Source organism: Amblyomma americanum, chromosome 7 (genome assembly GCF_052857255.1).
Source record: "Amblyomma americanum isolate KBUSLIRL-KWMA chromosome 7, ASM5285725v1, whole genome shotgun sequence".
Lineage (NCBI taxonomy): Eukaryota > Metazoa > Arthropoda > Arachnida > Ixodida > Ixodidae > Amblyomma > Amblyomma americanum.
In genome coordinates, this window is record NC_135503.1 from 169,277,946 (window position 1) to 169,305,556 (window position 27,611).

Below are 27,611 nucleotides of genomic sequence, written 5' to 3' on the forward strand. Positions count from 1 at the left end.
ATTGAAAACTTGTTGGCGAGCTTTGACCGAGTGGTGGGTGTCAATGAGTGGGAGGGCGAGCGGAAATTGCGCAACGTCTCATTTGCGCTGCAGGACTCGGCTAAAACGTGGTTTGAGAACCACAAAGCTTCCTTTAATACCTTGGAGGTTTTTCTTCAAGAGCTGCTGGCGACATTTACGACCAACGAAAGAAAAGAGAAGGCTGAAATCGCCCTGCGCTCGAGGCCACAGCAGCCGAACAAGAGCGTCGTGATGTTCATCGAGGGCATGACGCGACTGTTCAATCGGGCCGACTCTGCTGTACCCGAGGCCAAGAAGGTGCGCTACTTAATGCGCGGCATAAAAGAGCAGCTGTTTGCCGAACTGGTCCGTGACACGCCAAGAACAGTGTCCGAATTTACCAAGGAGGCAACGCGTATGGAGCGCTCTCTGCAGGAACTGGGTGCGCACTGCGGACGTCAGGCTACTGTAGCAGCCGCTTCCCAGTACACGCCTACGTCGCTGCGCGCCGAGGAGCTTCGGGAGCTTATAAACAGCCTTGTGCGCGAGGAACTGGCGAAACGAAGCTCGACAGGCCTGTGTCGCTCCCGTAACGGAATTGGTCCGTGACGAAACCCGAAGAGTTGGACAGCCACCCCCCGCTCCACACCCAGCGCCCTCCGTTATGACGTACAGCGAAGCACTACAAAGTCTTGGTCCAGCGATGCGAACCTTTTCTCCTATCGCTGCTGTGCCATTCCTGCAGTACACAGTCGCAGCAGTACCCTCCGTGCCGCAGGAGTCCAGACCCGCCATAAGCAAAGCGCACGTTTGGCGTACGCCAAACAATCGGCCGCTCTGTTACCACTGGGCGGAGCCCGGCCACATCCTCCGCCACGGCCCCTACCGCAGAATGGGTTTAAGGGGGTTCTCACCCGACGCGCCTCGACCGCGCTACGGCGAACGACCACGGGTTGTTGTGCCGTACCCGGCTGATAACGTTCAGTCCTCGACCTCGCAGCGACGCCAGCCCCGATCGCCATCCCCAAGGCGGCTCTCTTCGCCAAGCCTCCCGTCGTTCTCTGGCCAATTCAGAGGTACGTCCACATATCTGGAAAACTGAAGACGGCGTCCTCCGGGGGTACGGCTGCCGCTACTGGAGCGAGTCAAGAGCCTCTACCCGAATATTCGCCGCGACGCTCCGACCGACGAACTCAACGACACGCTGCGACCGGCTGGTTTCCGCCCATATTCTGGCATCCGCAGACAACCACGCCGTTACCGCCCTTGTGGATACCGGCGCCGATTTTTCTGTAATGAGCAGACGGTTAGCCACGGTCCTGAGGATGGTTCTTATCCCTTGGCCTGGGCTGCAGATCCGGACAGCTGGAGGCCACGTGGTAACTCCGATCAGTCTCTGCACTTGTCGAATCCAGATACGCGGTGTTACTATGCTGTGTTACCCGAGTCCTCCAAAACTTTGTACTAGGTTTGGATTTCCTTTAGGAGTAGGGTGCTGTTATCAACCTTCAGGAGCTTATCGTGTCGTTTTCCACCCAAACCCTGTCGACGACGATCCCGAACCACGCAGGGCTAAATTATGCGTCTATCCACGTATATCCCGCCAAGAGCGAGCATGTTTTTAGCGTAGAGTGCGATAACAACCCCAGCTCTCGTGGCGCCGCCTAAACCTACATCTCGCTGCTCCTGGGTCAGCAACTCTGGTTAGCTCGCGGAATTATTGAATTGAACAATGGGCGACCCGAACTTTTGGTGACGAATTTTGGGTGTGAACCTCAGTGTTTGCCAGGAGAAACAGCTATTGCGTTTTTCGAAGTTAGCGAATTCGCGGGAAAGCACGCGTTGTCCGAAATCCCGGCATCAGGGGAGGCACCGACCACGCCCATAAAAACCGACGTGAACCCGAACCTTCCGTCTAATGAGAAACGCTGTCTGGCGAGCATTATCGAATCTTTCCGTGGCTGTTTTGCCTCGACCTCCAAGGTTAGGCAGATTCTGCTCACAAAGCACCGCATTATAGTGCACGCAAGCCAGCGACCGTTATGCCAGACGCCTTATCGGGTCTCATCGAAGGAAAGTGATGTCATTCGCCGTCAAGTTCAAGAAATGGTCCAGCACGACGTTATACAGCCGTAGACGAGCCCGTGGGCATCGCCTGTTGTTCTAGTGGCGCAGAAAGATGGAGCCCTACGGTTTTGTATTGATTACAGACGTCTAAGCAAAGTCACCAAAAAGACGTTTATCCTCTGCCACACACTGATGCCTCCCTGGATCGTCTGCGCCACGCCAGGTACTTTTCGTGCCTAGATTTACGCAGTGGCTATTGGTGAATCAAGGTGGAAAAAATCGAGCGGGAAAAGACCGTCTTTACTACACCGGGTGGTTTGTACTAATTCCAGGTGCTTCCTTTCTGCCTGCGCTCAGCTCCTGCTACCTTTCAGCGGATGATGGACAACGTGCTGGCTGATCTAAAATGGCAGCCCTTGCCTCGTGTTCCTGGAGGACGTTGTAAACTTCTCGCCACGTTTGAAAAGCACGTGAGACGCCTGCGCACAGTGTTCGCAGCAATTCGTTCGGCCGGTCTTTCCCTCAAGCCCGAAAAGGGTCACTTCACTTTCCAGGAGTTGAAGTTGCTGGGTCACATCGTGAGCGCTAAGGGAGTTAGCTCTGACCCCGATGAGATAGCCGCCGTCACTACTTTTCCTGTGTCAACCGATAAGCGAAGTTTGCGCCGCTTTCTGGTCTCTGCGCCTAAAATCGGCGGTTTGCGCAGAACTTCTCCCAGAGCGCTGAGCCCCTCATCCACCTCATGAAAGATTCCGATCAGTTCTTCTGGGCCAAGGAGCAACAACAGGCCTTCGAAGACCTCCGAACTCGTCTCCACAGTACGCCCATCCTTGGCCACTTCGACGAGTCAGCCGACACTGAACTGCACACAGACGCCAGTAACATCCGCCTCGGTGCGGTCCTTGTGCAATGGCAGGATGGTCTCGAACGCGTAATCGCATACGTGAACCGCAGCATGTCATGCTCAGAGGCTAACTATTACACCACTGAAAAAGAATGCTTGGCGATTGTGTGGGCAGTGACCGAATTTCGGCCGTATTTATACGGCCGCCCTTTTAGTGTCGCTTGTGATCACCATTCGCTGTGTTGGCTAGCGAACCTCAAAGATCCCTGGCGACGGCTTGCACGCTGGAGCCTTCTCCTTCAAGAATTCGATGTCACCATCGTTTATAAGTGAGGTAGGAAGCACAGTGGTGCCGACTGTCTCGTGCTCCTATCGAGGACAACCGAGCTGATCTCGACGATGATTCTATTTTTTCAAAGCGCCATTTCTACGTTCGTCCTCACTCAGCACGAAAGAGAAGAAAATGAACTACGGCCTCTCACTGAGTATCTTAAATTAAGCGCTGCGCCGCCCCCACGAATCTTCTCACGTGGACTGTCGTCATTCTGTTCGCGCAATGGTGTTCTGTATGAGAAAACCTACAACCCGACGGAAGCTGTCTATTTGCTCGTCATGCAGGCGTGCCATGATGACGCATCTTCTGGTCATCTGGGTTTTCCCACACTTTGGTGCGGCTACGCCAAAAGTACTACTGGCCCAGGGTTCCTGCAGTTGTACAGCGTTACGTGAGAACTTGCCGCGAGTGCCAACGACGCAAGACGCTGCCGACTAAGCCAGCCGGACTACTGCAGCCTATTGATCCGCTATAAGTCCCCTTCCGCCAAGTCGGCAAGGACTTACTCGGCCCATTTCCGGAGTCCTCGATGGGTAACCGCTATATTGTCGTCCCAACCGACTACCTCAGCCGGTGCTGTGAGAATAAAGCTCTACCTCGTGGTACCGCTGACGAAATTACGAACTTTTTCGTTCAAAACATTGTGCTTTGTCATGGTACACCCATCATCGTTGTAACTGAGAGTTTAACGGCGTTCAGCTCGGCCCTTACGCAGGAGGTTATGCTTCTTAGCGGCACAAGTCACAGCAAAGCAACCACTTACCACCCTCAAACGAACGGCCTCACCAAACGGCTCAACAAGACGATCGCCGACATGATTTTCATGTATGTCGACGCAGACCACCGAAATTTGGACGCTATACTCTCTTACGTCACATTTGTATATAGTACTGCTCTACAAGAAACGACACGCTTCACTCCATTTCATTTAGTGAATGGTCACGAAGCCGCAACCATGATGAACGCAATGCTGCTTCCAACTAGTACTACCTCGTCTGTGTGTGCTGCCTAATTCGTTCGTCACGTCGAGGCCGCCCGCCAACTCTCGCGACAGCGCATCCAGCACCAGCAAGCCCATGACACTCGCCGCTATAACCTGCGCGACAGAGCTGTTAGTTACCAGCCAGGCGTACAAATCTGTGTTTGGAGCCCAACCCGCATGCGTGGGCGCTCCTTATAGCTTCTGTGCCGATCTTTTGGCCCCTATGACGTACTCCGCCAAGTCAGTGAGGTGAACAGTAAAGATAAAAAGTCTCTTTGCAGGCCTTACTAAATTCTTCAGTCGCACCAGAGGTTCCCACTGCCAGAGACGGTTGCTTGATTTGGCGACCGAAGGCTTCTTTTCGCACCAGGGGTGCCCCGTCAGAGACGATGTTGCGACGAATCAGGAGGCAGGTATTGAAGGAAGAACGACTTGACTGTTTTCTGCACATTTACACCGCAAGCAAGTTGATGCGGAAACGACAATTTAAAACGGCAAGACGGTTAAACAACAAAATGTGGAACTGGCTAACACTAGGGGAGGCCCCTACTCGGCATAGCCGAGGATGCCTAACATCTGACCTTAGCCCGCAACGATTTATCAGGATTGCGGGCCCTGCTTTTAAAGACCTAAATACCGGGCCCAAATTCAGTAGCGTCCAATCACATCAAACTATAAACGTGATTGTTTAAACAGGTGTATGGCCGGCCTTTCAATGTCCGTAAGGCATATAACCCTTTCCCTAATGTAAACGACACAAAAAATGGACATCAAACTCCTTCCAAAAAAAAAAAACCCATTTTCTCAGAAGGCGCCACAACCCTTGGTCCGCTGGTAGGTTTGCCTGCCCCGCCCGGCAGCCTTTCCTGTATTAACCAAAACACTCTCTCCCGCAGAAAAAGGAAAAGCAAAAACAAGCACACAATCGTGCCCGCCCGTGCAATCAGTTTCGTCGAAGCTGGTCAACCCTGACGCCGTCCCGCAATTAGAGCTCTCACCGGTCTCCGGCGAGGCGCTTCTGCTGTGCGCGACTGCCGGCAGGGTCCCGATTTTCCCAGGGGGATTAGCGTTGTCGATGAGCGTACGCGGCTGAAATTCCACGCCGATACCCGTTCGTTGGGGTTCTCGAATCTGGCCGCTGCTTTCCATCGGTCATTCCCATTGCTCCCCTCCTTGACAAGACTACCATTTTTCAAGATTTTCTCACGAGATGTTCTTCGCAAGGTCGCGTCGCGTCCGGTGTCTGTCAAGACGAGGGGGCTTCCAGCGTGCGAGGATTAAGCGAGCGGTCATCGCTGTCAGGGGTGCTTGACCCCGAGACGGGCGCTTCTCTTCAGCTCCCTCCACCGCCGGCCGGTACCGAGGTGGGGGGGGGGGGGGGGGGGGGTTCGAGGGAAGCCTGCAGCTGTTGTATGCCGAGACCGGGCGACCGGCCCTAATGACCCCGCGGATCATCGATCCCTTACATGAACTATGAAGTTCTTCCCCAAGGAACAGTTTGCTCCTCTAGAGAACCGACCTCCGAAGTCGCCCATGTCTCACGGATGAAGCCGTACCATGCCCGCTAGCGCTTCAGCCGTGTCTACACCAGCCGCCTGACACATGCGACGCCCCATCTCTGCCTGCTTCTGATTGCTGCGGCACCGAGTCGGTGCCCTGCAGAGAGAGGGGGGGGGGGGGGGTAATGCCACAGTACGAATCCATCCGGTGGCGCCGTACCGCGGCCGAACTGTTTAAGCTGGTACTTGCCATGCTTTGGGAATTCGAGGGGATAGAGGTCATTGTCATCTTCCTCGCGTGAGCTCCCTGCTGTTTTGTACGCCCAGCATGTCTACTTAAGCATGCTTTGTCTGCTTAAGCCGTTTATCGCTGACTATATCATGCCAGATGCGATGCTATCGACATCTGTGCGAGCTTGAACCCAGTGGATGAGCATAGGCACCGGGTCAGATGACAAGCAACATGTATGGCCTGGGAAACCCGATGTGTACCGCGGACTTTCTTTAGATGTTTCAGGCTTCTTATGAATGAGTAACTAAGTCCACCTGGTTATACGGAGGGTCGTTAGGTAAAGCTGCTGTGGCATTTAAAACCGCTTGCAGCTTTAAGGGACTATATTATGAAGTCAGTACAGTAGGTTTGCCGGCTGTAGAGTGGAGGGTGTGTCGGGCCTTTGTGCGTGCAAGTTGCCCCTATAAAGAGCTTCTTTTGGAAGCCTTCTTTCATTGTCTTCCTGACTGCCTGGACCATAGTCACCGCAACGTGACAATAATTTGATCCGAAAATGGGCCGGCCTTGCAAACACTGCGGGGAAGTTGCTGCCCGCTTTCACATGGTGTGGGCATGTCAATAGAGCTCCAACCTTCCTCCCTCCCTCTGCCCAAACACAAGGACTGGGATGCAACCCTGCTTAACCGCTCTTATCTGGATGACCAAAAAAATACCAGTAGCCTAATTTGGCTAACTCTAGAGTTCAGCGAAAAGCAAGCACGCTTGCTAACGTCTGAGGCTCGTCCATGGCAGCTCTGCTATACGCTCGGGACAGTATATCCATATGTACCCACACGACCACGTGACTATGACGTCGTATGTCATGGACTTCTAGCACCCCCATCGGAAGCCAGCACGTGGCTTCCCATCACCCCATCGGATGTTCTTAAGGCCAAAGGTGAAATGTCAGCATAGAGATCACCCAAGTCAAAGGTCAACTAAACGTCATTTGTCGAGGTCTGGGGTCAAGAGTTCGACACCATAGCTTTACGACATATGGTCACACACGGCTAACGTGGTTGGGCTGAACGTTCAAAGTTATTCTCCGGCCTACGCGACGACTCCTTTACCTAGCGTAGAGAAGCTTTCCGCTTCAAAAACCATGGTCCATCGAGCGCGAGTGGCAGCTTCGACCTATAATATATAAGATAAAAGTTCATAATATCTACCTATCTTCCCGACGGTGGTGGTGGCGTTTCGGTGTTGGCGAAACACAAAGGCGTCCGTGTGCTGTGTGATGTCACTGCACGTTAATGATCCTCAGGCGGTATAAAGGAGGAAGTGCAACCCGAAGGGGAGAAAGAGATGCCGTAGTGGAGGGCTCCAAATAATGACGACCACCTGGGGAATTTAATCGCGCACAGGGGCACCGTGAAAACTTGATCACCATTGCCAGTTTTGAACCCGGGTACGCCGGCTCAGTAGCCGATCGCTCTTATGGCTGAGCCACTGCGGCGTGAAGAGCCACCGCAGCAACAGGCAACAGGCGAGGCCCAACAGGTGAGGCTTCACTGGACTCGTCTGTGTCACCCACGCCCACTCATGTGGAGCTGATTTGAAAGCGCACGCAGTCCTGCAATCCTGAAAACGAGGCTGACTACCACATAGCACGAGCAGAGTTCTAAAATTGCACGATACGCAACGCCAGGACGAACAAAAACAATTACAAGGACAGGCGGTAACTCACAAATGAACTTTGTCGATGAAGGTACGCGTAAAAGTATCAACACAAACGGCGCAAAACGGCGCGTTACTGTATGTTCCGTATCGACCTTTTTTTGCATACGTATTTCAATCAACTTGCCATACTTTCTCCTGTTTTTAGTAAGAGGTTCTTAAACTGGGCTCTCGCGGCCTCCCGCCCGGAATTCACGAAGACGCACGCGCACACATTTAGCTACCTGCCGCAGGCCTCTAAGGCCAACATTCTACAGGCTACTCTTCGGCGCAAATTACAAACACACACGCTCCCTTCTCCACTTAATCTTTCTCACTATTATTCTCATTTCCTCAATTCATCCTGTGTTCTCTGTGCTGAACCTATCACATCTGCTCTCCATATGGTAAAGGTCCGCCTTCTCCCCGCAGAATTTGCATTCTGAGTCATATGACTCCGGATCTATTGCGTATGGTATTCCTGGGTTGTTGTAAGTGTTGTTCTGTAGCTTTCAGAGGGGTAGTTCCTTCCCTTTGTCTAGCGTCTTAGCCGGCGGAGGGTAGACCCAACGGGATAGTCTTTAGTGCTGAAGTATGGCGGTGTATGTGAGTAGTGGGGTAGGAGGTTCCACCGCATCCATACTGGCTCCTGGTGGAGAAATACTCGGGTTGAGGCATGTGCGGTCTCGTACCCTGGGAGGCCTTGGCGACCCATGGCGCCCATATTAAGTTGTTTGTGGGCGAGTTGGTAGCCACGGGTGTAGCTATCTTGACGGATTTTAGCTGCTAGCGGTGAGAGGCTGTCCCTGAGGTAATGGCGATACGCTCTCTGTGAATCTGTAGAATGTACTCCGATATACTATCTGCTGCAGCTAGAGCAATTGCCACTTCTTCCGCAGCCAATACGTCCTGGCTAGCCAGTACTAGTCCGTCCATTATTTTATTTTGGTGCACTACCGCGCCGGCCGTCGTTCTCTGCGCGGGACCCGCCACATCGACATAGAGCACGCCCTCGCGCCCGTCGAAGTGCCTTTTCATAGGTTCGGCTCGTGCTAGTCGTCTTGACTGGTGAAAATCGGGGTGCATATTCCTGGGCATGAGCTGCCTTGAATTGTCCTCTCCATGAGGCTGGGATGTCGTTTTTGGTGTCTAGGTGTCGGGGACAATTGATGTTTAAATCACTGAGGACTTGTCGGCCAGTCCGAGTAGTGGAGAGCCGTACCACCTGTGCCTTTGGGTGTGCCTCTATCAGCTCGTCTGTCGTGTTGTGGACGCTCAGTCGTAAGAGTCGGTCCGTCGATGGCGCAAGAAGGAGGCTCAGCGTCTTCTTGTAGGCTGTTATGATTATGACGTCCAGGTTCTTGATGTCAAGCTTCTTGAGGCGGAGGTAGGGTGCTGCGTAGACGACGCGGCTTACAACGAAAGCCTGCACCAGTCGCAGAGTATCTTCTCGCATCCCTGATTTCCGCGTCCTTATCCTGGCGACCATTCTGGCGACTTGCTCACTCACGAGCCGGAGTATCGGGAGTGTGAGGAGGTTGTTGCTGTTGTTATTTATGCACGGACCCAGTATCTTGAGGGCCTAAACTTCCTTGATGGGCGGGTTGTCAACGCTGATGTCAGTGGTGTCCTGATTCTTGCGTTGACGTAAACGCCTGAGTTCAGTGGAGTCATGCGGGGGACCGGGACACTGCGTGCTCTGAATTGCTCACTTGTTTTATGATGATTATGAGGCAGTTACAGCGCCGTTTCTTTCATCTAAACTAACCGGCAGCTCTCATTCCCGCCGTTCACGCCCTCCCGTCGACGGGAAAGAGTGCGAGCTAATGGGTGCATTTCACCTGCAGCGAAACACGGCGGGCGTGGCCAGGCTGGCGCCAATTACTCTTGATCAATAGCCAAGCGCCTCATGACTAGGCCACCGCGGCAGGCGGAGCCCAGTTTTACTATGATACCAATCTAGAAAACACCATCTTCTGCAGGCACCGTCCATAGAGCGCGGGGCTTCCAAAGGCAGAGTTTTTTGTGGGATTCGCTACTTGGGCCAGTTTTAAACCGAAAGCTGCTTTAGCTGCTATATCGCCATGTAGAATTGCATCCCGCTTTGCACCCTGGAGCATGAACAGAGGTAGCCCGGCCGATCGACAGATGAGCGCAATGAGAAGGAAAGCCTCGGCGGTGCAGCTGGCCGTCGCAAGGGGCGCAAGTATCGCCCCCAGTGCAGAGTCTACCCCCGGGGAGAGGCAGATCCGCGTCAAGGCACCGGCTGGCTGCTCAGGCGGGAGAGCGGGAAAAGAGGGCGCGCCGGATTCAGGCCGCGTTGCGGGAAAATAGACCGTAGTTATTGGCGCTCGTATCGCCCGGACGAAAGTGAGTTCCGGCTCTGGGCTCACAGTCTCGTTTCAAACAAGTTGCATCGAAGAAAACTCACTGGGGAGTTTCAATTTAGCTGTTGCCATACGTTTACAACGGGGTTGTAGCAATCGGTCGGCTCGTGCTTAGCATTAGGTCCGCCACTGATACTTCACAGGATAGTAAAAGTGCGGCGTGAGCACAAATGCTCACGAAATCCGAGCCGATATGCTAGCGGATTCTCTAGTTATGATCAGCACTGATCGCCCACTAATATTTACTGGCAATTTCCACCACAGTCATGAAAGAAGAAAAGCAAGAAGCTGCAAAATGAGCTTTACTAATGCCTTACTCTCTCCCCCTTTACCCAATGCAGCAAGCAGTAACATAACCCGTTGACCTGGAGCAAGGTTCATCGATAGAGGAAGAGTAAGAAGCAGTAAAACTAGCACTTTTAAATATTAGTCATTCAAAGTTGGACGAAAAGCACAAGTAAACGAAAAATCTTCAAGCCAACTTATCGTGCCGAACACTGCTTTTCCTATGGTGTTTTAGCTCTGCTTTAGCTAAGACATGTTTCAGCCAATTTCGTTCTCACTTTGACGGTGGAACCTCGGCTCCTTGTCTGTTCTGACATGAGAGTATTTGTCACCTGTGGCTCACAACTCCCGCGTTCGGTAATGTGATGCTCCCGTCTCGTATAAACTAGTTGGGGCTCCATCGAGGCAGTGCTCGTCCTGTCTTTGTGTTCCTCCACCGAAATTGTTTTTGCGAAAAAGTGTATGTGTTCCTTTGTTTCGTAGCCAGAACAGCACGAGCGTTGTTCTCACCTTCTCGGGCATCTTCATCTCGTCGCACACCTTGCGAACTTTGTCCGCGTTGGGTGGGTCGGTGACGATGTAAGAGGCATCCCCGTCGGACATCTGGTAGAGCAGCTCTCCTGCGCCAAAAGGTTGTTGTCAGTAGCGCAGCGAGGTCGCTGCTTTGATCTTGTCCGTTCTACAATCGTTCTGCACTGGAGCGTTGTGCTCCGACTGTTGAAGTCATAGGTCGTTACTGCGATAGCACTTTCGTTGGCGTATTCCAGAAACCACCAGGTTTCCCGGCCAATGAAATTTCTGATTTGTTGAGAAGGCCACGACGTCCTCACCATCACCATATTTGAAAACCTGGGGGCTAACACTTCCATGTACCTTCTAATGAACTATCATGTGAGATAATACTAGCACAACCAACTCTTATACCCTATGGCACCCACTGAACGAAACTAAACCACAATAATCCACCCGGTAATCACCCTTATCCATTTTTCGGTGTGAGCCTACTGGCAAAATTACGGGGTTCAACAAAATATTTGGGGGTGGACCCACATCCAAATGCTATCGCATTTTCTTCCTTAAGAACGCGGTTAGGAAGTCCCCAAAGCTGTGGGCAGTTTCTTTAGTGTGTGAATCCAGCTCTCTCACACGGGCGCGAATGCTTATTCCAGAGATGAGAAGAAAAATGCTCCGCAGCCGAGGAGTAGAGAAGAAGACTCTCCCTCTCGCGCGTTCGTAGTTCAGCCACGGAGCGAGCACGGCCCTTAAACTTTCGTTACAGTTGTTTTATCTTCCCTGCAGAACCGAGTTCGTGTTCTCCTCATGTCAAACCGAACGACCGGCTGGCGCCTCTTACGCGCGACTCACGTTTTCAGATGGCCACGGCAAGTACTTTGACCAAGAGTTCAGCACACTTCAGTACAATTCACCGCACTGCTGTCTTCATTTGGTCACGTTCAGCCCACCGTGACATATCTCGAGTTCGAGGTATCTCACACTTCTCAAAGATTATCACCTCGTTTTCATTCCCCTGAGTTCTATTCCCCCCGTATTTTCTATTATCTTCTGTGAGCGCCGCATCGACGACTGAACTATGATTTACAGTCAGATGCGATGACCAGTAGGACGCCTACAAGTGTTCTCCGGTTATGCCACTGGTCGATTCGTGCGCGTTCCGTATAGATGTTACCACATACTGTGAAACTTTGTTTAATGCCATAGTTTTTCGAGTAAGGTGTGTTGCCGGGAAAGTTGGTTAAGAAAAATTCTGAATATTATTCAGCACAGTTGTGTGTCCTCCTTGTTCTCGTCCGTTGTCCCTCAGAGCGGAGATTCTCAGTACATTTGTGCGAGGTGCATTGCTGCGTTTCCTTCATTGAATGGAAAGAATTATTAGGAAAAAAACAAGAGCGTAAGAGCACCCAACCTCAGAGATACAATAGAACTAGCAGAACTTGCAAGGCTAAACAATGTACGCGTAGCAAAGCATAATGTAAGGCAAGCGAAGTTAAGATGTTTAACATAAGGAGAACAGAACAAGATGTAGAGAACGGGTGAAGCCTAGAAACAGCATGATCAAACTCGCGCATTAGCAGAAATCAAATGCATCCATAAAGAGAAAATGAAGGAAACAGGCTGGGAAAAGGCAATCACAAAGTTCTAGAGTAATTCCACATGTATTTGTGCAAAAGCCGAAATAAACCAGGCTCTAATGGTTTATGGTTTATGGGGGATTTAACGTCCCAAATCGACTCAGGTTATGAGGGACGCCGTAGTGAAGGGCTCCGGAAATTTCGACCAGCTAGTTCTTTTACATGCACTGACATCGCACACACATGGGCCTCTAGAATTTTGCCTCCATCGAAATCCGACCGCCCCGGCCGGGATCGAACCCTCGTCTTTCGGGCCGGCAGCCGAGCGCCATAACCACTCAGCCACCGCGGCGGTTAAACCAGGCTCTAATCACGTAGGCATTGGCGCATATGAGGACATAATGAGGAAGCCAGAGCAGAGGTGGAAAAATAGCGCGTTATGTGCTGTTTAATTTCAGAAAACGGACTACAACCGCCGCAGTACTGTGTTACTTCTGACCACCAGCAGTTGTTTAAAGTGCACTGCTATTGCACAACCTACAGAAATTTTTCTATACCTCCTCTATCAAAATGTTGCCTTCACCACCACGATTGCAGCCCGCACAAATTGGCTGAGCGGCCGACGAACATAGCCACTACGTCACCGTGGCGGCACGAAGTAAAAAAAAAAATCCTCACAAGCAATACGGAGAAAAAAAGTGGCTGCAGAAAATCAATTAACCGTAGATATCTTGAATGACCGATTGGACCAGGTGCTAGTAAATGTTGCCTGCATGCGTATCAAACCCCCTTTTACCTCTAACGTAATTGAAAAATGAAACAGTGCCAGAATTATCCTCTTTCACAACAAATGCGATGATAAATACGTGTAAACTTAATTTGAGGGGACACAAAAGCTTCGTCTTGACCTTGAAGTGACCTTGAAGGTCACGTCGAGTATATGGCTAACCTGCCTCCTAGGTTGCTCTCTGGGGACCAGCTGCCACAGCTATGGCCATGAGTTTTCGCTCAGAACGCCGACACCGGGATTTTCGGGTGAAAGAGGCTCTTCACGCTATCGCGTTAATAGAGACTGGCTATGCTAGAGTGTGTTTGGTCATCACGAACAAAAATGGAGAGAACATAGACGAGACAGCTAAAGGCGCGCACTTGTGTCTGAAAAAGGCACTTCACAAAGCTCCATACACACAAAACTGTCAAGCTTACTTACGCGACGTCCTAGCTAAAAGTAACCACGCTTGCAGAAATGCAGAGTTTCCGAACCATCTGAAACTAAATTTGTCCGGTTGAGAACGAAAATGAAATTACCAAAACATAACACAACAGCTGGCCAGTGGACGCACAAAAATAAGAGAACAATTAAGCATACCTTATCAGTTATCGTTTTTAGGTGCCGTAAAAGGTAGCATGCCCTGCGCGCGACCCAGAGGCCGAGGCCCCTTTGCAGCCCTCTAGCAAACAATTTCTCTTTTAAGCGAAAATACCTGTCTCTGGAGACACAACTCTTTCCACGAATCAGTATTTTCCTGTCACAACAGCGGCAAACGTGAAGTTTTCTCCAAAAAGGGACCATTAACGCCTTCACGTTAAAGATGAAATGCAAATGTAAAGAATAACGGCCTGAGGTGCGAGTTGGTGCATGATGAAGTGAACGGCGCCCCAACAAGGACACTAACAAGAGAGAGAATTTGTGCGCATTTGTAACAAGAGAGAATGTGCGCATGTGCTGCCCCTTTCTTTTTAGTGGCCTTGTTACGCCGCCCTTTACTTCTCCATGCACATGTCAAGAAGCCGGAAAATATCTACAAGAAGTGGACAGATACCACAGGCCTTGAAAGGAAAAAAATATCATTTCATAAGCGTGTGCACCTGATGCAGGTGCTCGGAGATTATGAATAGCAACTCGCCACTATCTCACAAGAAAAAGTACGTGATAGCTCTATCTTGCTTATAATTTCACATATGTATATACAAGAAATTTCAAGCCTCCCTGCGTTTCTTTCATTTTTTCTCTCTCAAGCCCACCAGCAAGTTTTGAAATATAGTTTATTTTATGGTTTATGGCTGTTTAACGTCCCGAAGAGACTGAGGCTATGAGGGACGCCGTAGTGAAGGACTCCAGAAATTTCGACCAACTGGGGTTTTTAACGTGCACTGACATCGCATAGTACACGGGCGTCTAGAATTTCGCCTCCATCAAAATTCGACCGCCTCGGTCGTGATCGAACCCGCGTCTTTCGGGCCAGCAGTCGAGCGCCGTAACCACTAAGCCAACGCGGCAGCTGAAATTAAGTTTAGTGCAGCGCAGCGACCTTTTTATAATGAGAGCAGGAGAACGGATTGAGTTACGGGATAACAAAAGCTAATGATTTACCATATAAATAAAAACTAGCATGAATGCGAGGAGGAGATATAATTGATGTGTCAATGTGGCTACAAAGAGGATTACAAGGGAAGGCAAACATAGTTTACAGTAATAGAATCAGGTGGAGTGGGTGGTCCGATTAGGAGCTTTCATGAGAGATGAATAGGGAGGCGTTATTATGAATTGGAGTTGAAGGTGACAGAAATTTGTCCTGCAGTGAATATAGTAAGGTTTAATGACTATGAATATGCTCTGTAGCCCGTATTGTCAAACAGTATATTCGACCAGAAGGAGAAACTGCAGAACAGTGCACACTTGAAGCCCTTTCAATCGAATAGATACAATGCTCCATTCCGATAAGCTTCACCGAGCTGATAAAAAGGGTGCTTGCATAATCACCTTGCATGGCAGGCGTCATTCCGAAGGCTTCAATGAATTCGAGCTTTCAAACCGGAAATAAACGTCTCTGCTAAATGAACACTGAGGGCAAATTCATCTTGTAATTGTTATCAGAAATTATTTATTCTCTGACGCTGCTTTCTGGCTATGTTGACGGCAGCCAAATGCACGTCTATCGCTCTGGAAATGGCATCTTGAAATTTTCCCGCTAGATAATTCAATCTCGTGATGTCCTAGCCGTTAAAAGACGGATTGCCACCGCTGTGAAGTCGATGGCAGTGTATTGTAACCTCTGGGATCGGCGTCCAGAAATTGCTATCGGCGGACGCAATTTACTTCTGAAACTAGGTGGTGACGGCGACAACCTTTTTTTGTTTTCGGTCAGTGCGCTCTGTTTGTTGTTAGAACGTAGTACCCTAGCCGCGCATGCCTACTACATTTTGTCCTTAGTTTTCTACTAACAGTGTTGACTGTTATAATGTCAGCCGAAAGGAAACAGACTTTCAACGTCCCTGTTCAAATTACGATTTTCTTTCTTGCCCCGCCGCGGTGGCTCAGTGGTTAGGGCGCTCGACTACTGATCCGGAGTTCCCGGGTTCGAACCCGACCGCGGCGGCTGCGTTTTTATGGAGGAAAAACGCTAAGGCGCCCGTGTGCTGTGCGATGTCAGTGCACGTTAAAGATCCCCAGGTGGTCGAAATTATTCCGGAGCCCTCCACTACGGCACCTCTCTCTTCCTTTCTTCTTTCACTCCCGCCTTTATCCCTTCCCTTACGGCGCGGTTCAGGTGTCCGCCGATATATGAGACAGATACTGCGCCATTTCCTTTCCCCCCAAAACCAAAACCAATTTCTTCGCAAGAGTTTGCTTCCTCGTCGAATGCATGTAAATTGTCCTTCCTTTTGCTTCGGCTGCAACGAAATAAAACCGAAGCTGCAACAATGAGCTTGACTGTTTTTGTCTCTCTTCGCACACTGTGTCTTAGTAAATCCAAACTAGCCCCATACAAAGCAATTTTCACTGATTGTATTAACGTCAACGTTCACATACAGAAGTATATTCCAGTGCAGTGCTTGCAAAAGACCTATAACTTTGTAGTTTTAAGTTCTTTGTCGCAAGCGCCTGTTTGATCGCTTTTATACAGGATTAATTTGTGCTTAGACAGCCAATAATTAGTCCAGAGCATAGTGCCGAAATTTTGGATAGCAATTGACGTCTACCAAGTGATATCCCTTTTTTTCCTTCGAGAAACGAAGATAATTTTTCTTGCTGGGGAGGGGGGGCTACCTTTCTATCATGTTAAAGTTAACAATAATTTCTAACGTTGTTTTCGAATTGCAGAATAAACCGAAAATTACTTTAACGGAAGTTGGTAAAATCAGTTTATAATGCCAGAATATATGGCGTGATTTCCTGCACATAGGAGAACGATAGCTGGAGTGTCCTTTATTATGTCGACGACAGAATTAAATTAGACATTAAAGTGGCCCTGACACCAGTCTACGTAGAGCCCATGTAATACGTGAACTGATGACTACCGACCATAATCTATAAATTGAGTCCTCAGATGAAGCAGTCGCTAATCCAGCCAAGTAGGTCTATAATATAGGTGATATAGGGTGCGCCTAGCTAGCGACGGAAATTATTGTGACTGCCGAGTGACTGCCAATGGTGTTGGAGTAATCGATTAACACTCCACCAATCTTAATCCTTTATTTATTGATTAGGCACTGTCATGTGTGAACTCTGTCAATAGAAACTCTAATGCGAAAACAATGCTTGTTAACTGACAACGCGTTGTTTGACACCCACCGATAAAAAAATAATGGTAGGGCTAAAATTTAATCAGACGAAACTGTGTGATGACCCCCATAATGCGCAGGTCCACACGGGACGGAGAGGCAAAGAGACACCGTATGGCTCAGTTTAAACAAACAGATATATTCAATCATTATACATGATTAAGATTCAGAGGCTGGGGCGTCCGAGCTTACGTGCCGACGACTTCATGGGGGCGATGGAGTGGCTCCGGAGTTGGGCTCGAGCGGTTGCTGGCAGAAGCTGCACGCCGTCGGGCTTCGGCGCTGAAGGCCCTCTTGGCGAACGATGTCGTCCTGAGCGTCCTCTTCCGTACTGCTTGTCGATTTTTATATCCTCTTCTCCACACTCCCTAGGGTGAGGACGCCCACGCCGGAGGGGAAGGAGGGGGGGCTAGGGCTTTCACTTGGGCGCACAAACATACCACCGCACTTATGGTCTCGCCCCCCTCACGAGTTGAGTCCGAGGGAAAGAAGGTTGTCTTCGAGGTAGCGCATAGCGTCGGCTGTGGTAAGGCGCGCTATGGCCCGCTGACAGTTCCCGCGGGTCACCGGCCTCCATTCTCCATCCATCAACTGAAACTCGCTCCTCAAGGTAAGGCGCGCTCTGGCCCGCTGACAGTTCCCTTGTCCTGGAATGTGCTCGGGAGGGCCGCCTCTGGAACCGCCACGCCAATTGGGGAGGATAAAGCCCGTTTCCCCGCGGCGGCGGCGGCGGGTCCGGTTGGGTCCGGTTGGGCTTAAACCCCTTCGTTCTGGTCGTCACTCAAAGAGCATGGCTGGGTAATTGATGATGCTGCTGTCATCTGGGTCTCCGTCTACGCAGCGCCGTCGAACGCGGAACCTCGTAGCACACACAAGGAATGTCACACTCGCTCACCCTCCAGAAGAATGTTCTCCGAACATTTGAGTCCACGCAGCTCCCCTTGTCTTTCTGAATCGCCTCGCACAGTGCGTCCGACAAAACACTTTTCGCTGCACTCAACACCACTGCACAACACCATATGCCTCCGCTGTCATAACTGGCGTCTCCAGGGGCAGCACTGATCTTCTTTTACAGATAAACATGAAACTCAGCACCCAAGCCTCTCCTTTCTAGTCCAAACTGGACGAAATAAATTTACCACAGTTACAAAGGAGCTCCTACTTCTAGCACGATCACGGCACAGACAAAAATATAGATAACGAAAGGAAGTAGGGCAGGTTCTGCATGCGCTCCGCATGGTCTCCTGTGAAGGTGTTACTTAATGACAGAAAGGTTTAACTACCAACTCCGATAACTTAACACGTAAGCACATAGCAATGTTATGAGCTGTGGCATTACACAATTCTAACCAGTTCACAACTCCGCTCTGTTTACGCCATTAGTCCGACTTAGCTTTCCGATTTCGCAGCGGATATCGGCCTTCATGAGTCATACTAAGTAAGTCTGTGACCCTTTGTCTGCTTTGGGACTCGCGAGGGCTCGTGGCAGGAGCCTCTCCTGGCGTTATCTGCGCGGCAACCTCGCGCGCTTCTTCTAGCAATGCATGAAGTAAATCCGGTGGCATTCCGGCCGTCGCCTCTGGCGCCTGCCGAACAAATGAAGGAGAGGGCGTTTCTTGCGAACTATCTGCGCGCTCCGCTTCACTTCTGTCCCCATCAAAATCCGCGCTTTCCCTTTCCTAATTTCTTGAATACTGAACCGGTGCCGACTTGAGGCGATTTGCGTGTATCCTTAACAAGCGCCGGTTCACGTCTCGGACTCTGAAGTTTACCGGAGAAAGCTTCTCGACAACCTCGCACGGTCCTCTCCACTTCGTCTGGAACTTACGAGCTAGCCCAATCTGCCTTTGGCAGTTTTCAATGTACACGCTGTCCCCCACATTAAACGGCGCGTCTCTAGCACTGCGATCGTGCACCTCCTTCCTGCGCTTCGCCGCTTTCTTAAACGCCTCCTTTGCGATGTCCCTCACCACTTGCAAGCGCGATTCTAGCTCCACCTTATAGTCGTCCAGTGAAGCGTATGGGACACGACGGGGGCCCTCTGGCACTTCACTAGGCTGGTCCGGGTCTCGGCCGTAGAGAAGAAAGAATGGCGATTCGCCCGTGCTCTCGTGTGCTGCGGAATTGTAGGCAAACATTGCATACGGGAGCCACAAGTCCCAGTCCCGCTGGTCGCGCGAAACAAAATGCGACAGGAACCCGGCCACGGTTTGGTTCAGTCGCTCCACCGCGCCGTTGCAAGCCGGATGGTACGGTGTTGTCTGCTTCTTAGCGATCTTAAGCAGCTCGCAAACTCTCCTCATTAGCTGCGACACAAAGTTCGTTCCCCGATCTGTCAAGAGTTGCCTCGGGGGTCCATGTCGGAGCACGATCTGTTCGACAAATGCTCTTGCAACCGTGTCTGCCTTCTGATCTGGGAGTGCTACCGCTTCCGCGTATTTTGAAAGGTGATCGACAAATACTAAAATGTACTTGTTTCCGGAAGTGGTCGTGGGCAATGGGCCCATTATGTCCATACCTGTCCGCTCGAAGGGAGCCGAAACCTCAGGGAACGGCTGAATTGGAGCTGGTCTTCGTCCCTTGGCTGTTTTTCTTTCGAGACAGGAATGACACTTCGCACAGTAGTCTCTAACATCCTGTCGCATGCCACTCCAAAAGTACAAACGCTCCACACGCCTGCGTGTCTTCGCTACGCCAAAATGACCGGCGCATGGCGCATCGTGAAACGCGCGAAGAACCCTTTCTGTCCACGACCGAGGTATGACGACTCTCTCCCAAGCGGTTATCTCTGGTCTCCCTTTCCTGGTTGGCCTCGTGCGCCGACACAGGGTGCCGTCTTTGCCAATGAAATAACCTAGCTGTTCGGGGTGAGACGGTGCGCCCTCTAAGCTTTCGATTATTCGCTTCAGGTCAGGATCTTTGCACTGCTCTGTGCGTAATTCGGCGGGGTCGACTACGGGGACAAACTCATCTATAGCTGCCACGGCAGCTGTGCGGCTGAGCGCATCAGCATTCAGATGTGTCTTTCCTGACTTGTGCTCAACTTCAAAGCAGTATTCCTGCAGGTGTAGATTCCATGTAGCGATTCGCGAGCTAGGGTCCCTGACACTCATCACCCATTTCAGAGGATGGCAGTCTGTGACTAGCTTGAATTTGCGGCCGTAAAGGTAGCATCTGAAGTGCTTTACTGCCCAGACAACGGCGAGGCACTCCCTTTCCGTAGCTCCGTACTTTTGCTCTGTGGGGCTCAGCTGTCGGCTAGCAAAAGCAACGGGATTTTCTTTGCCCTCGATAACCTGAGATAGCACGGCACCAACTGCGAACTTTGACGCATCTGTGGCCATAACGAAGGGCAAATTAAAATCCGGGTGGCGCAACAGCGGTGCACTCATTAGCTTCCTTTTCAGGGCCCCAAAAGCATTCTCCGCGTTTTCGTCCCAGCGAAAGGCGACATTTTTGGCTGTTAAGGTGGTGAGTGGCTTAGCGAGCTTGGCGAACTCCTCTATGTGCCTTCGGTAGTAACCGATCAGGCCGAGAAACTGCCGGACCTGGCGGACGCTAGTCGGGGATGGAAAATCCGAGACACACCTTAGTTTCTCAGGGTCCGGTCGCACGCCGTCAGCTGAAACAACGTGCCCGAGGTATTTCACCTCGTTTTTGAGGAATTGGCACTTAGAGGGCTTCAGATTGAGACCCGCTCCTCTTAGTCGCACCAAACCTCGCTCAATATCGCGCAAATGGTTCTCAAAACTGTCACTGTATATGATAATGTCATCCATATACACGAAGCACAGCCTCCCCAGAAGACCTGCCAGGATAACATCAGCGGTTCTCTGCCAGACAGCAGGGCTGTTGGCCAGACCCATCGGCATTCTTTTCCATTCATAGTGCCCTGAGGGCGTGTTGAATGCCGTTTTCTCGGCATCTGCCGGATCCATTGCTATCTGCCAGAATCCCGCCGCCATGTCCACTACCGTGAAGTACCTGGCAGAGCCCAGCTGAGAAAGCGTCTCCTGTATATTGGGGATGGGGTATGGATCGATGCGAGTTACGGCATTTAGTTTGCGGTAGTCCACTACCAATCGATACGAGCCATCTGGCTTTTCCACCAATAGTGCTGGTGCTCCCCAGGGTGACTTTGAGTGTTCGACAATGCCGCGATCAATCAGGTCCTGCACCTGCCGCTCCATCTCCTCACGTTGGGAGTAAGGAGTCCTGTACGCACGCTGGTAAACGGGCGATGAAGTGCCGGTTTTTATCCTGTGCTTTATAACGCCACAGCAGCCCAAATCCAGGTTGGACGCGGCGAATACCTCCGAGTAGTCGTTCAGCAAACCAGCCAGAGCCTCACTCTCCCTGGATTTTACGTGAGAAAGATCGAACGACACCTTTGGAGCAGCCGAAGGACTAGCATGCTCTACAGTTGCGAGTACCGTATCGGTGGGCTCACGTTTCTCTATCGCAGAGGTGAAGAAAGCCAATGTTTTGTTCTTGGGAAGGCTCAGTGGCTGCTGGCTACAGTTAACCACCCGTAGGGGCACTCTGTGGGCGTCATTAACTGTCACGAGGCACGCGGCTGCCTTCAGGTCATTGCTGAGAGAGTCGACCGGCTCAAGCACTCCCACGGCGCCGCTCTCTACATCTGAAGGCACAAACGCGTACAAAATGTGCTCCGACCAAGGAAGGACGACCGCCTCATCGACCAGCCTGACGGCAACCCGCGAATATACCTTCTCCAATGATCCCACTGTTTGACGGGTGTCAATATCGGTAATGCGAATCTCAGCCCCTCTCCTGTTCAAAAACGGAACTTTTGATCCGCCCGCATTAACCTCTTCCTCAGAGAATGAGACTACTACCTTCCCTTTTCTCAAAAAATCCTGCCCTAATATACCTGACACTCCGTTTGGCAGAGACACCGTGTCCGGGCATACGTAGCAGGGGTGCTCCAATGCAATTCCGCAGAGAGAGAAGTGTAACCGGTAGAGTCCACTTATGCCAAGAGGATCCCCCGTTATGCCTACAAATTTGGTTGCAATACCACCAGACGCTTCCAACACCTCGCGGTCCCCCTTCCTTCGAAGCGTGTTAAAACTGCTCTCCTTAAGCAATGTCACCTTTGACCCCGTATCTATCAACAATTCCATGCAACAACCATTTAACTTGCAACGCACAACAGGGCATGCCTCGTCGGCCACACAAACTACCACTACCTAGGCTTGCTTAGGGCGTGTCTCGCCTGTTTCTCTTTGTGGCTCCCCACGGTGCACGTTTTGGCAGAACCTGGCGATGTGTCCGCGACCCTGGCAAGCGAACCATAAGATTTCTTCAAAATCTCGCATACCGCGCCTGTAGCTTTGTGGCGGTCTCCGGTTTCCAGCGAATGGGCGCTGTTGAACGCGCGCTTCAACCTGGCGTTCCACCTGCTGAGATAGCAGCTGTTCTAAGCGATCTAACCGCTCTGTCAAGAGAGCAACCTCAGGGTTGAGCCCCGCTCTCTCTATGACGCGTACTCTCGCTGCGGCTGTCGTTAACGCCTCATTTCGTTCCTCTTCCAATGCGGCCTCCACGGCTTGGTCGAAATTGCTCGGCTTGCGCGAGAGCACGAACCGGCGCACGGGGTCTTGCAGACCAGCCACGAACAAAGCGGTCATTTCCTCTTTAAGTATATCCTCCGCGTATTTCTTCTTTAGCTGGTCTCCTTCCTCCTCCCTGCTTAACGTATCGCGCGCTAAGCGCTGAAGCCGCGACGCAAACGTTCGCACGTCCTCCCCTACCATCTGTCCGGCGTCACGGAACCTCTGTACCCGCACGTGACGTGGTTCAGTGTCGAAATGCTCAAACGCGAGCTTCTTAAATTCCGCACATGATTTTGTGGATTTTACTTTTTCATCTCGCCATGCAAAATCATGAGCAGCTCCTGCCATCTTACACCTCGCCATTCCCAGCATTTGAGCATCGGACCATCCCCCCATTTTCCCAATCTCTTCTAGCATGGAAAAGAAATCGCAGATTGGAACCCCTGTCTTATCTCCCGTAAACGTCGGAATGACGCTTCCTAATGCCAGCATGCTTGCTCCGAGCGACGGCTGTGGAGTGGGAGCTCCCTCAGATAAAGACATTTTTTTTTTCAAGCCCTCCGGTGCCTCAAGCCTCTCAAATGGGGGTAAAAGTCCCACAATCAGTCCCGTGATTCCCTTTTGATTACAATTTTGAAGTCATGAATGTCGCAGCATTCAGAGGACATTTGCTTTTGAGACCCCACTTCTGACACCAGTGTGATGACCCCCATAATGCGCAGGTCCACACGGGACGGAGAGGCAAAGAGACACCGTATGGCTCAGTTTAAACAAACAGATATATTCAATCATTATACATGATTAAGATTCAGAGGCTGGGGCGTCCGAGCTTACGTGCCGACGACTTCATGGGGGCGATGGAGTGGCTCCGGAGTTGGGCTCGAGCGGTTGCTGGCAGAAGCTGCACGCCGTCGGGCTTCGGCGCTGAAGGCCCTCTTGGCGAACGATGTCGTCCTGAGCGTCCTCTTCCGTACTGCTTGTCGATTTTTATATCCTCTTCTCCACACTCCCTAGGGTGAGGACGCCCACGCCGGAGGGGAAGGATGGGGGGCTAGGGCTTTCACTTGGGCGCACAAACATACCACCGCACTTATGGTCTCGCCCCCCTCACGTGTTGAGTCCGAGAAAAAGAAGGTTGTCTTCGAGGTAGCGCATAGCGTCGGCTGTGGTAAGGCGCGCTCTGGCCCGCTGACAGTTCCCGCGGGTCACCGGCCTCCATTCTCCATCCATCAACTGACACTCGCTCCTCAAGGTAAGGCGCGCTCTGACCCGCTGACATTTCCCTTGTCCTGGAATGTGCTCGGGAGGGCCGCCCCTGGAACCGCCACGCCAATTGGGGAGGATAAAGCACGTTTCCCCGCGGCGGCGGCGGCGGGTCCGGTTGGGTCCGGTTGGGCTTAAACCCCTTCGTTCTGGTCGTCACTCAAAGAGCATGGCTGGGTAATTGATGATGCTGCTGTCATCTGGGTCTCCGTCTACGCCGCGCCGTCGAACGCGGAACCTCGTAGCACATACAAGGAATGTCACAACTGAAACAAATGTACAAGAGCCCCGGAAAGCACACAGTAGTTTTCAATGGGGAGCGATGCTCAAGACATGGTATGTGAATGCCGCCACCTTGCACTTCCAGTGACCACAAGAGTGAAATAGCTAAAGATATAACCAGAGATACGTTGAGGCCGGCGCCCAGGCTCTCCGTTAACTGAGCAGAGGAAACGAAGAACAAAGTAACAAATTGCACTGTGTAGAAAGGGCCAGATGAAGAGCGAAGAGAGACGGGACTTCACGAGACCAAGGTCCGGATCCCGAGCTTGTGTCATAGTAAAAAGCGTCATAATCTGCCGCAGTGGCAACACCTGATTGGTCGAACCGCCGAAAGCGGATGTGGTGGTTCGGATGCAGCGAAAAGGGTGGAAGAAACCAGATGGTGACGTCAAACACATAGCATACGCAGCAGGTGCTCAAGGACAGCAAACATGGCGGCGCGCTCTGAAGTCTAGCCTCTCGCTTCGAAGTGAACTCGTCAGTGTTACTGCGTTTTTCTGCAGGTGAACTGGCTATAAACAGGGTACGGGGCTTTCGTTTCGTCTTATCTTGCTTATAACGAATTCGATGGACAGAAAATTTGGCCTGTTTTTTTCTTTGGACCATTAGGGGGCTCATAGACCTAACTAGCACCGGTTTGTTGTAGCGATTCTTCTCTTCATTTAAAACTGGACGGCACCACTAACACCGGTGTTATCTCGTCTGCGTACGTTGAATGATGTAATATTAACAATAGTGTCCCGCAAAATGCTCGCGTTTATTGCGCGCAAACGTGCATTTTCTATACTAGAACTATCTATTGGCTTTTGAAGCGTTCTATATCATGATCGTGTATAATGTCTGGCAGCGTGAAACCTCTCATGTGCACGGATGGTCAGTCACCAGCGACGCGCTGCTACACCGACGTGCTTGACATGCCAGTGGTGGTTTGTCAGCTCCCCTTACGATTTTCGATAGTGACGGTGCTGTTGGCTCTGCACTGAGTTCTCGAGTTATCCTGTTAGTTTTCAGGCGTCAGTGTGGGCATGTCTGCGCTTTGTACCATGGCGAACCTATGAAAGCTCTGTCTGCAAAGTCTCCCAACGCATATTTGAAGAGAAAAACAGCAAGAAGGTTTCGTTTAGCTTATCTCTTTTGTTTATTTTCTGCAGACAAAAGTAAAACCTAACCGCGGCACCTTGCCGTTCGTGCAGTGCATGCTTGACAGAAATGAAGAACGTAAATTACCGTCTGCTCAACCTCGCGATCACAGCAACAGTTCCGTTCAGCGATGCTGCAGACGGCAAGTGGTCACGGCGTCTTGGTTCAGCATGGCACGGTGCGCGCCTTGGGCAGCGAGTGAGTGCGCGCTACAAATTTTCCGACGTCCGTTTTACCCTCAACATAAATGAAAAACGCCGTGTTGTGCGAACATTCCTGCTGGCTTTTATTTACCAACGGCGATCGATGGCTGTAGCGGCCGTCTTCTGTCGCTGAAAAGCCATGCAGTGCTGCGTACAATATTTCTTTCGTTAAGTATCCCTCCGAACATTACGGTGCACAAAAGGGTATGTGAACTACTCTTTCTATTTGTTAAAGGCTATTAGGTAAATCAGGCAGCTTTGATATTACCCTTTTACTCTCGAATTGAATGCTCAACAAAACTTGCGTCTGAATTTTTCTTCTGCCGCATTGGTCGCGTTCCTCTTCTCGGCAAACAGCAATAGAGCTGCTCGATGTTTCGCTGCGGCGCTGTGACAACCGCAACGCAGTGAAATCTTGCCGCCGCTCAGAGTAGCAGCCGAACCCGACATCCGCTTCCGACATTTCGACCAATCAGGTGTGGCCGCTGCGGTAGATTATGACGGTTTTTATTATGACACAAACTCGCAATATGGTCCCAGAGGGGTCGAAGCATTAGGTGTTCATCATTTCCTGCATTAGGCGCACACATTTTGTAGCGACGCTGCTACCTCGTGTCTGGAATTCCTGACACACGTAGCCACACCGTCGTCCTCACTGGTGGCCACCGCCTATCGTTGAACGCTAGGCGGCTGGCATGCGCCCGCACAGAGCCTCAGTCAGCCCCCGCGTTCGGTGTACACATGGCGAACGGCTCTCCTACAGGCGCGTGCATAACATGCGGGTGAAGAGCAGTTGGCACTCACTCCTAAGTTCATGAATATCAGTGTCCGTCAAAAGTAAGTTACGTCTCGACAGTACTCGCTTACATCGCGGAAACCTGAAGGCTAATTAAAGCGGTTGAACTTCAAAGGCTACTGAAGTGCTCAAAGGAATCGAATCTGAATTGAGCATGCGATGGTGCTTCTCCGCGCTAGCATTTTAAGTGGTGACCTACTTTATACGTCCTGCAGCGGCATTTAGGCTTCTCTGCAGCGCACAGCACAACTTGGAGATACCAGTGGGGACGTTATTTATTGTGCGTTTTCAAAGCAAGAACGCCTCGCGTGGTAAAGGTCGCGAGGCCTTCCATTGCGGCATGGGACGCTGCACAGTAGGTTGCTTGCAAAGGCAGTAAAATTCTGCAATCTCGCTGCAATGCCATCATGACTGAGCTGCTTCGCACTGTCCTAACGCTGCGAGGTAAAGCTTGATCATTGTCGCAGTTTTGACAGACGATTACATTCCTATTTTCAATGCTAGCGCCTGAAAACTCTGTATGGTTTCAATGAACTCTTCATAATTTCGGTTCCCAGCATCTCCTTCATTAGTCAAAGAAACCCTGTAGCCTTTTTTTAAATTTGAGCGCAGCGCACCCAGCTATGAAGATAAAAACCATGGGTGTAGCACTAAGAGAGATGAAGAGACCAGAATGCGTCAGGGGACAAAGGCGAGCTCATGATAGTCTAGTTGAAATCATACAGAAAATGGCTAGATTAAAGCGGCCGGTACATATGCAATGGCCAACAGGGGTAAAAGAGCCAATTTCAACAGGTGGCACAAAAGTTTTCGGAACAGGAAAATTGCCACAAAGCCTGATTACTGCGCAACGTAAGCATGCAGCCATGAACTTGAGGGTGTACTTTGTAGTTCGTAGCACGACATGCATAATACCCCCCCCCCACCCCCCCTTAGTGCAAGGCTGCATTCATAGCTAGCGAGCAAATTCACGTATTTTCGTGACTTCGGCGTTCAGAAAACTTTTTGGGCACCTGTACCTTGCGGAAGGAAATTAGGGACTTTGCAGGAATTACGGGGCTCCGGTTGGCGAAGAACAGAGTTCAGTGAAGGTCAGTGGAAGAGTCCTTTTCCGTGCAGTGTGCCTAGTTTGGCTGATTATTATTACCGTCCCAAGCATTGCCGTTCTTTGACGTAAAAGCCGATCATGAGAGATCCGAAGCTGTGTAGGTTGATCTATTTCACACACAGAATAAATACTCATTTACAGAAGTTTTTGACTCTTTGTTTAAACTTCATGCAACAGAAAGAATACTAAGTTGTCCCTTAAGTTGGCTAAATTAGGTGGTTGCAAAAGACAAGAGTTCCCTCTTCACAACATGGATACT

The 27,611-nt window shown here is 50.9% G+C and overlaps 1 protein-coding gene across 2 annotated transcripts in view; it reads right to left on the reverse strand.

Moving 5' to 3' along the window:
• LOC144097582 (putative 4-coumarate--CoA ligase 2) overlaps positions 1–27,611 on the reverse strand; it is a 365,926-nt gene that overhangs the window by 170,510 nt on the left and 167,805 nt on the right. For both annotated transcript variants that reach the window (XM_077630250.1, XM_077630251.1), the window contains one exon: positions 10,836–10,945. In XM_077630250.1, coding sequence (XP_077486376.1) covers positions 10,836–10,945 — 110 coding nt within the window. The remainder of the gene's footprint in view (positions 1–10,835; positions 10,946–27,611) is intronic.